This window comes from Pseudorasbora parva, chromosome 7 (assembly GCF_024679245.1).
Source record: "Pseudorasbora parva isolate DD20220531a chromosome 7, ASM2467924v1, whole genome shotgun sequence".
Classification (NCBI taxonomy): Eukaryota; Metazoa; Chordata; class Actinopteri; order Cypriniformes; family Gobionidae; genus Pseudorasbora; species Pseudorasbora parva.
The window spans coordinates 10,469,978-10,484,422 of NC_090178.1; the positions used below are offsets into that span (position 1 = coordinate 10,469,978).

Here is a 14,445-nt window from a genome sequence, read left to right on the forward strand (position 1 = left end):
CGAGGGGGTGGGGTGGCTGCCGGGGCGTTCCAGAGACCATCTCCCACCCCCAACATTATCATCCTGACTGTCCGGAAAGCATAAGATAGAAAAAACGAAAGACGTGGGAAGGGAAATAAGAGATGTCTCTCCAACACACACTGACACATAATCAGATGTGAACCTTGAATTAGTCTTTGAATTTATGGCAAATATCCATATTTGATATTTATTTTATAATTACAAATATTAAAATTGTGTATCCAGAGAACAAGATGGCATTACAAAAAAGTGCAATAAATTTGGGATGTGGAGGTTCAGGTCAACTCAATATATCCCAAAAGTCCTTCTTTTTTAATATACTATTTTATTTTTTTATTTTGTCTTTATGTTTTAATTTGTTACATTTATATAGCACTTTTTCTGGGTCCCCAAAGCGCTCTACATTTAGAAGGGGGGAATCTCCTCAACCTCCACCAATGTGTAGCATCCACCTTGATGATGCGACGGCAGCCATATTGCGCCAGGGCACTCACCACATGCCGGCTAATTGGTGGAGAGGAGACAGTGTGATTAAGCCAATCAGGAGAGGGGGATGATTAGGAGGCCATGATGGACAGAGGCCAATGGGCAAATTTGGCCAGGACTTAACATTACTACTTAACATTAACCAGCATTAAATTACTGTTACGTTTTTATAATTAATTATAACTATAAAATATAAATATAAATATAATAATATATACACTATATGCTGTTCAGTTAGGATTCTAATTTTTTTAAATAAAAAAATACAGCAAACCAGTGATATCCGCTTGTTAAGTCGTGACGTAAGGAACGCCGTTTCTGGGTCCAAGCCTCAACTTGTTTCACTTGAGAATGCCATCGACGGCTGTTTATGAGCGCTATTTTTTCATATTAAACATCAAACATTTAAAAAAGTGAAACATTTTTAATACTTACAGTCTACACAACAGTCTCTATGGTCACAGCGCTACAGACATTAATATTTTACCGATTTATAAAAGATGAAACACTGTCTGTGTCTGGCCATCTGGAATCTTTTACTAAGTTATTATTATAACTTTTTTGTAGTATTACACTACATTGTGTGTGTATATTAGCACCGTTTGTAGTTTTTCTTGTGGTATAAGACAGAGCGCTTGGACCCGGAAGCGCTGACGCGTGACATCAGCCTTAACAACCGGATTGTGAAATATTAGAATTTAAAATAGCTAATTTATAATTGAATTCATTTTAAAATATAATTTATTCCTGTGATAAAAGTTGATTATACTCCAGTCTTCAGTGTCACATGATCCTTTATAAATCTTTCAGATTTTTTTATCACCAATGTTGAGAACACTAATATTTAAAAAAATGTATAATTCTATTACTAACCTTCCTGAATAAAAAAGTAATAATTTCTTTAAAAAACAAGAATTTCTTAAAAAAAAAAAAAAAAGAATAAATGTATTTAAAAAATGCATTTATTATTAAATAATACATGAAAAACTTTTTTAAACTGTAAAATATATTATAGAAAAGCTACTGTAATAAGCTATCTGTAATAATAGCTATATTCTTAGCTATTTGGCTTAGGGTTAATTATTTCCAGCCAAGCTGACATCACTCGGAAAGAACAGTTACTACATTTTGATGAATGATTGCAAGGGTTAACATTTTTTCTTTGGAATTGTCCATACGAACATGAATTAAGAAAGCAAGCAGTGTCCACTTTGATTTCATGTTGACTCTAGGTGGGCTGAAAGACAGAGACCCATGGATGTACTGTGAGCTTTGTGCAGCCTCCAGCAGTGAGAGACGCTACAGAGGCCAAAGAGGGACACGTTTTCATGTCCCCTGCTGCAGTGTGAGGCGGATGACAGATGCATGTGCCATATGGTGAACAGGACGATACTGTCCCTCTGGTTTGTAACTATGTCTAAATGAATCAGATCAGAGGACTGCCCAGTTGCTGAGGTCACCAACACGCAATGTCACGGGGTTGATATGAAACATGACAAATAAATCAGCATAAAGAAGGTAAAGAAACATTTCTCAGGGTGAGATGGGACAACCTGACAAAGCATCACGCAACAACAAGGAGAAGAAGATAACTATTCCACACATTACCACATAAGTGAAAGAAGTTGCAGAGATCAAATATATACTGTGTGTGTGTTTGTGTAAATTATACTGAACTGAATGTATTATATTTTAAGTTGCAGTCCGTAACTTGTTGCGCTCTAGCGGTTAATAAACAGAACTTCATGCGTCTTGCGGAAGAACATTGTAGCCAGAGCTACTTCTCTCTGTTTATATCTATGGCGAGTCACGCAGGGACCGTGCTCCTCCGCAGCGGTAACTACCAGTCTGGCCTGAAATAGTCCCAATATAAACACTTATTATAAGTGTACCATAATAATTCAGGGTAAGACAAAAACACGGTTTGAAAAAAGGATTCATGTTGTACACTCTCGTTATATAATTTTTGTAAATCTTGAACACAATAAAAGTTACGGACAGCAGCTTTAAAGCCATTTCTGATGGCATTAATAAAGATTCATAATATGACTGACAGATAAAACAAGCACTGACAGATCAAGGCAAACTGTGGATGGATCATAAACTCCCTTCTGTGTCAGTAAACTGCTTTCATTCTAAGACATTTAACAGGCTTTAACATTTCAGCCTTTCATCCTGTTCTAAATGACACAAATCACTCCATTAGCATATTCCTCTGTGAATCACTTAATGAATCAGATCACCATTCAGAGGTTAAGAAATTATATTTTCCTCTCTAAAACCGTAGTGTCTTCGTGACACAGCTTTAGCTCGTCTTTCACAGATATGCCCTCTTGGTTCTCTGGGAGTGTTCACGTGGGACTCTGCCATTAGCAGATAATAGCTGTGCTTTTGCAGAGTCAGGTGTCTTTATCGACTGTGTGATGGGCAACTTATGCCCTGTCTGCACAGGAAAAACCATGCTAAATGTCTCTGGGTCATTTCATTGCCTCAAACTATCACTATCAAGTTCACCGTTTCATCCAGGGGTGTAGTTTGCGGCAAAACTAGCAAGAACTAGCAACTAGCAAGAACAACCCCCCCCCCCCACCCTCTGAATATGTATACCATGATTAAAGGACACATATAGAATTATTAATAATCTAAATCAAGTTAATAAGTTCAGAGCTTTTATATGTGCTAAGTTCCTGTCCAAACTGAACTAGGACCAATTATCTGCATGGGCAATATGACCGAAGCCCAGTTTGTCTAATTTTACACTTTTACATGAATCACTGTATACAGAGCACTCATAAAGTGTGATGAGATTTGTGCGAGTCGTTCCTATCGCAACACGGATTATAAAATGTGCAACCATTTGAATTTCTATTGAGCATTTAAAAGCATTTAAAATTGAGCACTAAAATGTCACCTTGCACCAACATAAATTAGAAGCCTTTTTAAACTATTAATGGTAACCCTTACTAAAACCTATCACATTGTAGTAACATTTATTGTGGTATTTATAATGGATAATCTGTTAAAGGGTTAGTTCCTCCTAAATCATCCTTTACTCATCCTGGTGGTGTTCTAATCTTTTTCAAGATTAATACAATCCATGTTGTTTCTTTTCTAACATGAAAATATCTATTGTTCATAAACCAAATCTAAGCCCTTCGTTTCATCGATACATCTTCAAACTAGAAATGGAGTAGTGTAGAAATTGTGGTGTAATATAGATATATATATATTTTTTTTAAACTTTATAGCTGATAAAAATATGATGACACATTATACAGTATACAAATACTGTATAACATGGTGATATAGCTGGGCAATAATATATGGAAGAACATTCTGTTTGTTTAATGCAGGAATATATTATACTTACACTCGTAGTATTCTCTCCTCCTGGTTCAATCATGTATGTGTGATTCCCATCAAAAAACATCCCACTAGAGAGAGAGGAAAGGAGAGAGATGATGAACGGGTGAGTTGTACAGCTTAGTGGTTATTATACAAACACATTTGATGACAAATAGAAAAGAGAGTACATGCTAAGCATCACATTTATGAGCTGAATTGAGCTTGAATGCATTTTTATTTAGTTTGAGTTAGTTAGCAGAACTGCAATTTAAATCTGAATGCAAGTAAAAGTAGAATTAAAATTCAAAGGAAGTAATGTAAAAGTCATTTTTAACTATACTGGCTTGACAAAATATTGAAAAAGTTTAAAAAGCTATGAAGTTTGGAGGTTTATGTGCCGTATGGGCAGAAAATATTAAAGTTTTATTCAGAATTTTCCACAACGCATGCTCAATGCTGCACAGTATATATTGTAAACTGCATATAAATAAATAAAAATCTTAGGGTGAGATGCTCCAAAGACAAGCTGACGAAGCATTACACAACTACAGGGAGAAGAAGATATCCTTATTACCACAGAAGAAAAGGCAGTTGTGGAGGACAAAAAAATTGTGAACCTCATCATGTTACATGATAAATTCAATGAATAATTTGGTTATCACCTGGGACATTAAAGTGATGCACAAATGTTTAGCATATGGTAATTAGATTCATTCATCTAGATGTTTCAGTGCTGACTCTCCAAATGCAGGTCATTCTTACACTACTTGGGTACCTGAGAATTAATGAAGCATATGGAGACTGTGTGTGTGTGTGTGTGTGTGTGTGTGTGTGTGTGTGTGTGTGTGTGTGTGTGTGTGTGTGTGTGTGTGTGTGTGTGTGTGTGTGTGTGTGTGTGTGTGTGTGTGTGTGTGTGTGTGTGTGTGTGTGTGTGTGTGTGTGTGTGTGTGTGTGTTATGTATGTATCCAGACGTCTCTTTTAGCCTTGAGACATGCAGAGAGGATATCATTCTCTGCTCTGATGAAGTCTATCTCATGGATCAATCAGTCGGTGACTCTCAGAGAGCCTCCAGACAGTGCAGAGACAGTCAAGGTGACTTCTAAAAGCCCTGCGTGCATTAGGAGGACAGTACAATGCCCTTTCGCCACAACTACATCCATAAATACTGAGTGCTCTCTGGTACCTACTGCACAAATAAATGAATCATGAAAGTATTTTCAATGGATAGCTGAAAATGAAAGTTTATCAAGAGAAACAGTCTCACATTGTTTTTGTGTTTTTTTAAGGAATCATTTATGGAACCTACACTGTAAAAAAAAAATCAAGTTTCTAATTGAAAATTTTCTAGTTGGCCAAATTTCTGTGAATTAAATTGCATCAATTTACAGAAATTCAATTTGGCAAACTGAAAAATGTAGATGTGATCAGTCACTAGAAAATTTTCAACTGGCGACTATTATTATTATTTTTTTTACAGTGTACTAGATTTAACAGCTGACAGCTGATTGATTGTAATGCATTACATACCTTTCTATCAACGTTATCTGACATTATCAAGATGAATTTTTTCTGACAGTTTAACTCTGAGTTATTTTCATATTTTATTACCATCTAAACTATAACGAATAAACTGTGAAAATGTGAGAAAATGTTGAAGGTGTCTAAATAAATTTTGGTTTGACTGTATATAGATACATGACGGAATATTGTATATAAGCTTTGTGTGTAAAATAGATAGACAGACAGACAGACAGACAGACAGACAGATAGAGATAGATAGATAGATAGATAGATAGATAGATAGATAGATAGATAGATAGATAGATAGATAGATAGATAGATAGATAGATAGATAGATAGATAGATAGATAGATAGATAGATAGATAGATAGATAGATAGATAGATAGATAGATAGATAGATAGATAGATAGATAGATAGATGAGCAGGGTTCGCCATTCTGGGGAACTCGACTGGAGCATATAAGCGCACATATCCGTTCCAGGGGAAGGGAGTGGCGCAGCAAGACGACACTAGAACGGGCACTTCGGTGCTACGGACTATGAGAAGTGAGTACACGGGAAGATACTGGTTCTACACGTAGGCTATGAAACCTAGCGAACGTGTTGGGTGTCGCCTAGTCCGCAGCTCTACAAATATCTGTCAGCGAGGCACCACGAGCCAGCGCCCCGGAAGAGGCTACACCCCTGGTGGAGTGGGCTCTAATCCCGAGCGGGCAGGGCACGTCTTGGGACTCATACGCCAAGACAATGGCATCCACTATCCAGTGGGCCATCCCCTGCTTGGAGACAGCCTTTCCCTTCTGCTGTCCTCTGTAACAGACGAAGAGCTGCTCTGAGGTCCTAAAGCTTTGCGTTCTGTCCACATAAGTCCGAAGTGCTCGGACAGGACAGAGAAAAGCCAGGGCTGGGTCTGCCTCCTCCGAAGGCAGCGCTTGCAGGCTCATAACATGGTCCCGGAAGGGAGTGGTGGAAACCTTGGGCACGTATCCAAGCCGGGGTCTCAGGATTACTTGAGAGTAGTCCGGCCCGAATTCCAGGCACGATTCATCGCCTGAAAATGCCTGCAGGTCCCCTACCCTCTTGATAGAGGCCAATGCAGCCAGGAGTACTGTCTTTAGAGACAGAATTTTTAACTCCACTGACTTTAAAGGCTCAAAGGGAGGTCTCTGAAGTGCACTGAGCACCAGAGACAGGTCCCAAGAGGGTATAGAGGGGGGCGTGGTGGATTTAATCTCCTCGCGCCCCTCAGGAACCTGACGATCAGGTCGTGCTTCCCCAAAGACTTACCTTCTACTAGCTTGTGATGGGCAGCGATTGCGGCCACATACACCTTGAGGGTGGAGGGAGACTGAAGAAAGGAAAGCCCGGCCCCGACCGAACATCTTCGGGGGTCTTCTCGATGAGAAGAGCACCAGTTGACGAACAGGTTCCACTTAAACGCATAGAGGTGCCTCGAAGAGGGAGCTCTAGCGGAAGTGATTGTGTCTACCACGGTCCGTTGCAGGCTACCTAGAACCTCCGCCAGAGGGTGCCATAGCTTACCCCGTCTCTGAGTCAGGAGGTCCTTCCTCAGAGGAATGGGCCAAGGAGGTGCTGTCGCACGGAGCACTAGTTCCAAAAACCATGTCATGTTGGGCGGCACCAACAGGACCTGCTCCTCGTCCTCCATGACCTTGCACAGTGTCTGTGCAAGAAGGCTCACTGGGGGAAATGCATATTTGCATGGGCCCCGGGGCCAGCTGTGTGCCAGCGCATCCGTGACGAGGGTCCCCTCGGTCAGGGAATAAGACAACTGGCAATGGGCCGTGTCCGGGGCGGCAAACAGGTCTACCTGTGAGGCCCCGAAATGATCCCAAATTAGCTGGACCACCTGGGGATGCGTGACCGCCGCTATGGATGCCATATGCCCCAGGAGCCTCTGAAATTGTTTCAGTGGGACCGCCGTCCTGCGTTTGAACGAATTCAAGCAGTTCAACACCGACTGGACGCGCTCCTCAGTGAGGCGCGCTGTCAGGGCAACCGAATCCAGCTCCACACAGAGAAAAGAGAACCTCTGCGTCGGGCAGAGTTTGCTCTTCTCTCAGTTGACCCGAAACCCCCACTGGCTGAGGTGCTCGAGCACCATGAGCCCGAAGGGTGGGACCTCGTACTGATATGCTCGTCTGTTGAACACAGAGCGTAGAGGCGTTCTGTGTCGCAGGAGAACCGAGACATGAACGTACGCGTCCTTCAGGTCGATCGCTGCAGACCAATCTTGGGGACGGATGCACCTGAGGATGCGTTTCAGCATTAACATTCTGAACGGCAGCCTGTGAAATTCGAGGACCACAGATCCAAGATCGGCCGTAACCCGCCGCTTTTCTTGGGTACAACGAAGTACGAGCTGTGAAAGCCGGTCTTCATATTGGCTGGAGGGACCGGCTCGATCGCGTCATTCGCCAGTAGGACTGCGATCTCCGCCTGAAGCACCGGGGCGCGCTTCGTCAACACGAAGATGAAGTCTGATGGTGCCGATGAGCCAGCGGGACGGGCTGGGGAGCGCTAGCCAGGCCCCCAGCGACTAACAGCACCACAGATGTACCCGCAGCGGGGCAGCACAGGGCATGCAGGGACCCGACCTGGACGGCGCAGAGGCAGCCCATGGTGGGGTCTGCGTGCGCGTGGCAACACTTACCTGCTTCCCGACTGGAGGTGACAAGGCATGGGAGCGTCGAACACCGCCAAGCGCGCTCTCTTGGCACTTAGAGATTTTGGAAACTGCTCTTTTTGTGAAGTTTTGGGTACCACTGGCCGTCGCCAGTGGCGGGACAGATGTAATTGTCACAAGGGAGCCCTGGGGAGTGGGGGGGGGGAGTGGTGCTGCTGCCACTTCCTGTCGAGCAGGATCCTCCATCTCTGGGTGGCCCGTCTCAGGGTCTCTTACGACGGCGCTTGCCACCTGGCTTGGACCACCAAGGTGGACATCGCCTGGCCAATAGTACGGGTGGCGGTTTTCGTCGCCCGTAGGGCGAGGTCCGTCGCCGTCTGGAGCTCCCGGAGGAGCTCTGTGCCAGGACTACCCTCGTGCATGTCTATGAGTGCCTGTGCTTGATGCACCTGAAGCAACGGCATGGCATGCAGGGCGGACGCGGCCTGGCCACAGGAGCTGTAGGCCTTCGCGGTCAGACCGGAAGAGACTCTTCAGGCCCTGGACAGGAGCTTCAGGTCCCCGCGCCAGCTAGAGGCGGAGGTCGGATACAGTTGCATCGCAACAGCCCACTCCACCGGCAGGAGACCCTCATACCCCCTGGCCTGCCCTCTGTCAAGGGTAGTGAGGAGGGAGGAGCCACAAGGTCGCCCGTGGGCGTTAAACGGTGCTTTCCACGAACTAGTCAGTTGCGCATGCACCTCCGGGAAGAAAGGCACTGGGGCAGGACGCTGAGAACCAGCGAGGCGACCTTTTCGGCGTGGGGCTTGAGTGTTTTGGGAAACTTTCCTCTTTAGCTCAAACAAACTTCAACATTGAATAGGCTGTGTATCCTGCGTATCTGTGTTTGCGCTAGTTTTCTTTGTTACAGGTCAGCATTGGTAAGACGATTTGGAGGGGTGTCCCAAAACTTTTTTTTTTTTTAGTGTAAATAGAGCAAAAACTAAGCACATTTTCTGTCTGTTCTTAGGACTTCTTGCTTCTTGCTGGCTTAAGGACTTCACTAGCACTGGAAAGCTTTTCCATTAACGCGAAATCTCTTGTCTATATCATAACTCTTCTTTTTTAATTTATATTTCTCTGAATTTTCCTCCTTTTGTAACATCTCAACCATCTCTCTTTCTACAGTGTTTCTACAAATGTCCTGCTCGTCACTCTCTCTCCGTCCACAGCATATGTATATGCCCCCTTATGCTAAACTGGCTACAAGTGTGTTGAGGTGCTCAGTCCGATCAGTCCGATCCACTATTATCTCCTATTTACACAGCCAGAACTATGTACTACAAACACTCTTTTCAGCATGCACCCACAGAACAGAAATCTAGCAAATATGCACAAAACTGTGTGTTTGGGTGTTGATTCTCATTTTCAACAGCGTTTCTTAGTCTGCAGTAAGTGTTATTTACTGACTTACAGGCATTTTAAACACAGTAATGTCAATTTTGACGTTTTGCTCTATTTCATGAATTAAAATAGTTCTGTACAAAGCAAAACAGTTGCATCTCCCTGTAACACAGAGTGGTGTTTTATTCATGAATGAATCAGCCAGTTTGAACAGTGATCAGTCAGTTTCAACAAAGGAGTTTTCAATGTTTTCTACAGTATGTAACTTACTTCCCTTTATGTATTTCTAGAGTTATTACATAATTATGAGTGGGATGCCCTTTTTTCTTACTTGAGCACCTTCCCTCTCAAAATGTCTGTCCGTGGCCATGCTGATTTGCATAATTCCTTGAGTCTACCAGGTACTAAACTCAGGTATCTGATATCATGCACATTTGAAGAAAATCTATTTAGGCAGTAAACATTCGAGTGTGATGAGTGTGGATGTAAAGAGTGATGCCGCTCTATTTCTGAGCTACATCTGACCTGACTCTGTGCATTCACATACAGAGAGAGAGAGAGAGAGAGCGAGAGAGAGAGAGCGAGAGAGAGAGAGAGAGAGAGAGAGAGAGAGAGAGAGAGAGAGAGAGAGAGAGAGAGATGGATCTGACCTGACTCCTTCTTACACTAAAAATACAGACGGAAGGAACTGAGATATCCCAGAGGGCCACACAGAGAGGCAGTGTGTGTGCGTGTGTGTGTGTGTGTGTGTGTGTGTGTGTGTGTGTGTGTGTGTGTAAGGCTCTATAGAGACTAACTCAACTCTCCTTAGGCACACGGGCAGCTCAGGAACACAGCTAGGTTTACTTCAGCTATGCAGAGAACACAGCAGGTTGCCAATAATACAAACATAAATCTTACAAACACAGCAAATATAACATTTTACCATGCAAGAGTGAAGCACAAGACCAGATGTAATGCAACAAGCATTAAAGCATCAATACAGGAGATAACGACAAAAACACACACACACAGACACAAAGAGTGCTGAGAGCATCAGTGTGTGATATGAGAGGAGGATAATAGCATGCTGTAATGTACAGCTCTAATTGTTGAATGGGATAATCACAGCTTTAGCCTGCTAACATGTGTTTATTTATGAATGCGTCTTAGAAAAAGACAGACAGTTTTGTGGGCAACTGTAAGTAAACAGTGTGCAGTCAAAGCGAAAGACTTCCACGCTGCTATTGTAAACCTGTGTGTGTTTGCGTGTTCATTCAGACATGAAGCCATGAAGCGACAGAGGGACTTACTGTAATCCATGGCAAGTTGAAAGTGCCACATATGACTTCAGAATATCGCGTACTTTCCCATGGTAGTAACAGTGTTCTCCACCCTGCAGGGAGAAGCAAACAATAATCAAAAACAGCACATACTGTTAATATGAGCTTTGAATGTGGCTCATCCAATTAGAATTTAGTGACTCAAAAGAACCATACCCTTTATAATAGTAGATTTATTGTTTTGTTTTCAACTGAAGCGCTGCATAATGTCATGCAGCTGTTGAATAATTATACAGGTCCTTCTCAAAAAATTTGCATATGTGATAAAAGTTTATTATTTTCCATAATGTAATGATACAAATTAAACTTTCATATATTTTAGATTCATTGCAAACCAACTGAAATAGTTCAGGTCTTTTATTGTTTTAATACTGATGATTTTAGCATACAGCTCATGAAATCTCAAACAATTAGCATATTTCATCCGACCAATAAAAGAAAAGTGTTTTTAATACAAAAAAGTCAACCTTCAAATAATATATAATTATGTTCAGTTATGCACTCAATACTTGGTCGGGAATCCTTTTGAAATGACTGCTTCAATGCGGCGTAGCATGGAGGCAATCAGCCTGTGGCACTGCTGAGGTGTTATGGAGGCCCAGGATGCTTCGATAGCGGCCTTAAAGGGTCATGAAACCCCAAAACACTTTTTTTTTAGATGTAAACAGTATGTATAGGCTGCACATCATTGAAAACACTAAGGGTACTCATTAATGGTATTCATATGTGAAAATAGTTATTTTTGCATTTTTCAGAGCGATTTCTGTCTTCCGGTTTGAAAAGCTTAGTCGGAGCAACGTCACAAATGCTGACGTCGGCATGGCCTTTTCGGCCCAAGTATGGGCTGCTGGGCACATGCTGACGTCGACCGCTCCGAGCGATTCTCGATATATATTCATGACATGAAGCTCATTCAGTCCAATCCCTGCGCTGTAGTATGCATACAAGATAATTTAGTTAATATGCATGAGACAGTCACTTCTGTCAGGCTCGTCTTACATCATTATTGTAGAGATATGGTGGGGAAGTTTTGGAAGCAGCGTGCGGAAAAGTCACAGAGGAAAGCTAGGCGTTGTGCTGATACGAAGTAACGTAAAGGGCGCCGAGCGAGCTGTAACCGGCGCCGTCTGTGGAAGCCTTTGCTACAAAGGCTCGGTAAAGTAAAATTCACCTGAGGAATCGGACGCCGAACCTGCAAGCGTTGACTATCTATGTCAGGAGTGCAAAATAACTAATCTGTAATCTGTAGGCTAATGAACAAAAGCCACGTCCTCTCCGTTTTATTTGTGATCACAGCCATGCACTAAATTGAATTATATGCTGGTTTGAACTTTGAAGAGCTGAATGATTTGCGATCTCTGCTGCACGCCACTCATAGCTCTCTCATTCGCTGTACTCATCCCTCATTTAATCTCACTGTGGTAAACAATGCCAACGTGAACCAAGAACATGTCTCAGAACCACTGTAACTGCTGCTGTTGGTATCGCTAGTCTTAATGCACCTACTGACACTGCCCTATTTATGCAAACTTTCCCTCTTTCCACACAATACCATCCCACCTTTTCACAGTCGACCACTCCCCTTTTAACAAGCTTTTTCAAATCGAAGGTGTGAAAAAACACTGCTGCAGCAGGGGGGTTTCATGACCCTTTAAGCTCATCCAGAGTGTTGGGTCTTGCGTCTCTCAACTTTCTCTTCACAATATCCCACAGATTCTCAATGGGGTTCAGGTCAGGAGAGTTGGCAGGCCAATTGAGCACAGTAATACCATGGTCAGTAAACCATTTACCAGTGGTTTTGGCACTGTGAGCAGGTGCCAGGTCGTGCTGAAAAACGAAATCTTCATCTCCATAAAGCTTTTCAGCAGATGGAAGCATGAAGTGCTCCAAAATCTCCTGATAGCTAGCTGCATTGACCCTGCCCTTAAAAAACACAGTGGACCAACACCAGTAGCTGACATGGCACCCCAGACCATCACTGACTGTGGGTACTTGACACTGGACTTCAGGCATTTTGGCATTTCCTTCTCCCCAGTCTTCCTCCAGACTCTGGCACCTTGATTTCCGAATGACATGCAAAATTTGCTTTCATCCGAAAAAAGTACTTTGGACCACTGAGCAACAGTCCAGTGCTGCTTCTCTGTAGCCCAAAGTGGCTTGACCTGGGGAATGCGGCACCTGTAGCCCATTTCCTGCACACGCCTGTGCACGGTGGCTCTGGATGCTTCTACTCCAGACTCAGTCCACTGCTTCTGCAGGTCCCCCAAGGTCTGGAATCAGTCCTTCTCCACAATCTTCCTCAGGGTCCGGTCACCTCTTCTCGTTGTGCAGCGTTTTTTGCCACACTTTTTCCTTCCCACATACTTCCCACTGAGGTGCCTTGATACAGAACTCTGTCAATGATGGCCTTCTGGACAGGGTCGGGTCGGCAGTTTTACCCATGATTGCAGTTTTGAGTAATGAACCAGGCTGGGAGTTTTTAAAAGCCTCAGGAATCTTTTACAGGTGTTTAGAGTTAATTAGTTGATTCAGATGATTAGGTTAATAGCTTGTTTAGAGAACCTTTTCATGATATGCTAATTTTTTGAGAAAGGAATTTTGGGTTTTCATGAGCTGTATGCAAAATCAACAGTATTAAAACAATAAAAGACCTGAAATATTTTAGTTGGTGTGCAATGAATCTAAAATATATGAAAGTTTAATTTTTATCATTACATTATGGAAAATAATGAACTTTTATCACATATGCTAATTTTTTGAGAAGGACCTGTATTTTGAATATACAGTGCATCAGGAAAGTATTCACAATGCTTAATTTTTTTGCACATTTTGTACTTCTAACTTCTAACTATAATGATTGAGTGTGTAGCTTTTAATTTCTTAAACAACCAGGCAGGAACACACATCATAACCATATTCCTGTATGACAATGCCAAGATTCATCAGGCTCAAATTGTGAAAGAATGGTTGGGAGGGAGCATGAAGAATCATTTTCACACATGAAATGGCACCTCAGAGTCCAGAACACAAATTCATTGAAAGTCTTTGGGATGTGCTGGAGGAAACTTTACAGAGTGCTGGACTCTTGCATTGCCAATACAAGATCTTGACCGAAAATGTACAGTATGCACCACTTGATGGAAATAACATTACACACCAGCTCAACTTTTATTCAACTTATTGTAGTAAACTTTGCACAAAGGTATCGCTCATTACAAACGTTGGACACACAATGTTAATTAATACGATTGGCCTTTTGCTTGACAATGTTATTAAACAGCTAATGTTCCCTTTTGCCATCTCATTCTACCTTCTAAAAAGTCAGCTTCCTTAGAAACACATTGAACATAATAGTATGTCATTGGAAAAAAGCATAGTTATATATCAAATATATAATTCGCCCACTATATTGCTAAATGTACACAATTTGTCATATCAACAGAAAAATATACCAGTATCGCTTCTCTTTGAGACTGCCCTGCTTCGGAGTATAATGATGATGTGCTAAAGCCCGCCCGCAAGTTGACGTGATTGGTTACAATGTAGTTTGTGCAGAACTGCGTTTTTGAGACTTTGGTTCTCTGGACTTTTAAGAAGAAAACTATGGTGTTGACTTGAAAAAAAAAACTGATTTTAACCACAGGCGGTCTTTACATTTTGAATGTGGGGGTTAACATTTATACTAGCTACTTTTGTTTGCATTGAACCGATCAGAATA

At 42.3% G+C, this 14,445-nt stretch overlaps 1 protein-coding gene across 1 annotated transcript in view; it reads right to left on the reverse strand.

Moving 5' to 3' along the window:
• Positions 1-14,445, reverse strand: part of adam22 (ADAM metallopeptidase domain 22) — an 80,135-nt gene that overhangs the window by 39,656 nt on the left and 26,034 nt on the right. Inside the window, exons 5-6 of the mRNA XM_067448073.1 lie at positions 10,698-10,780; positions 3,878-3,941 (exon numbers count right to left, since the gene is read on the reverse strand). Coding sequence (XP_067304174.1) covers positions 3,878-3,941; positions 10,698-10,780 — 147 coding nt within the window. The remainder of the gene's footprint in view (positions 1-3,877; positions 3,942-10,697; positions 10,781-14,445) is intronic.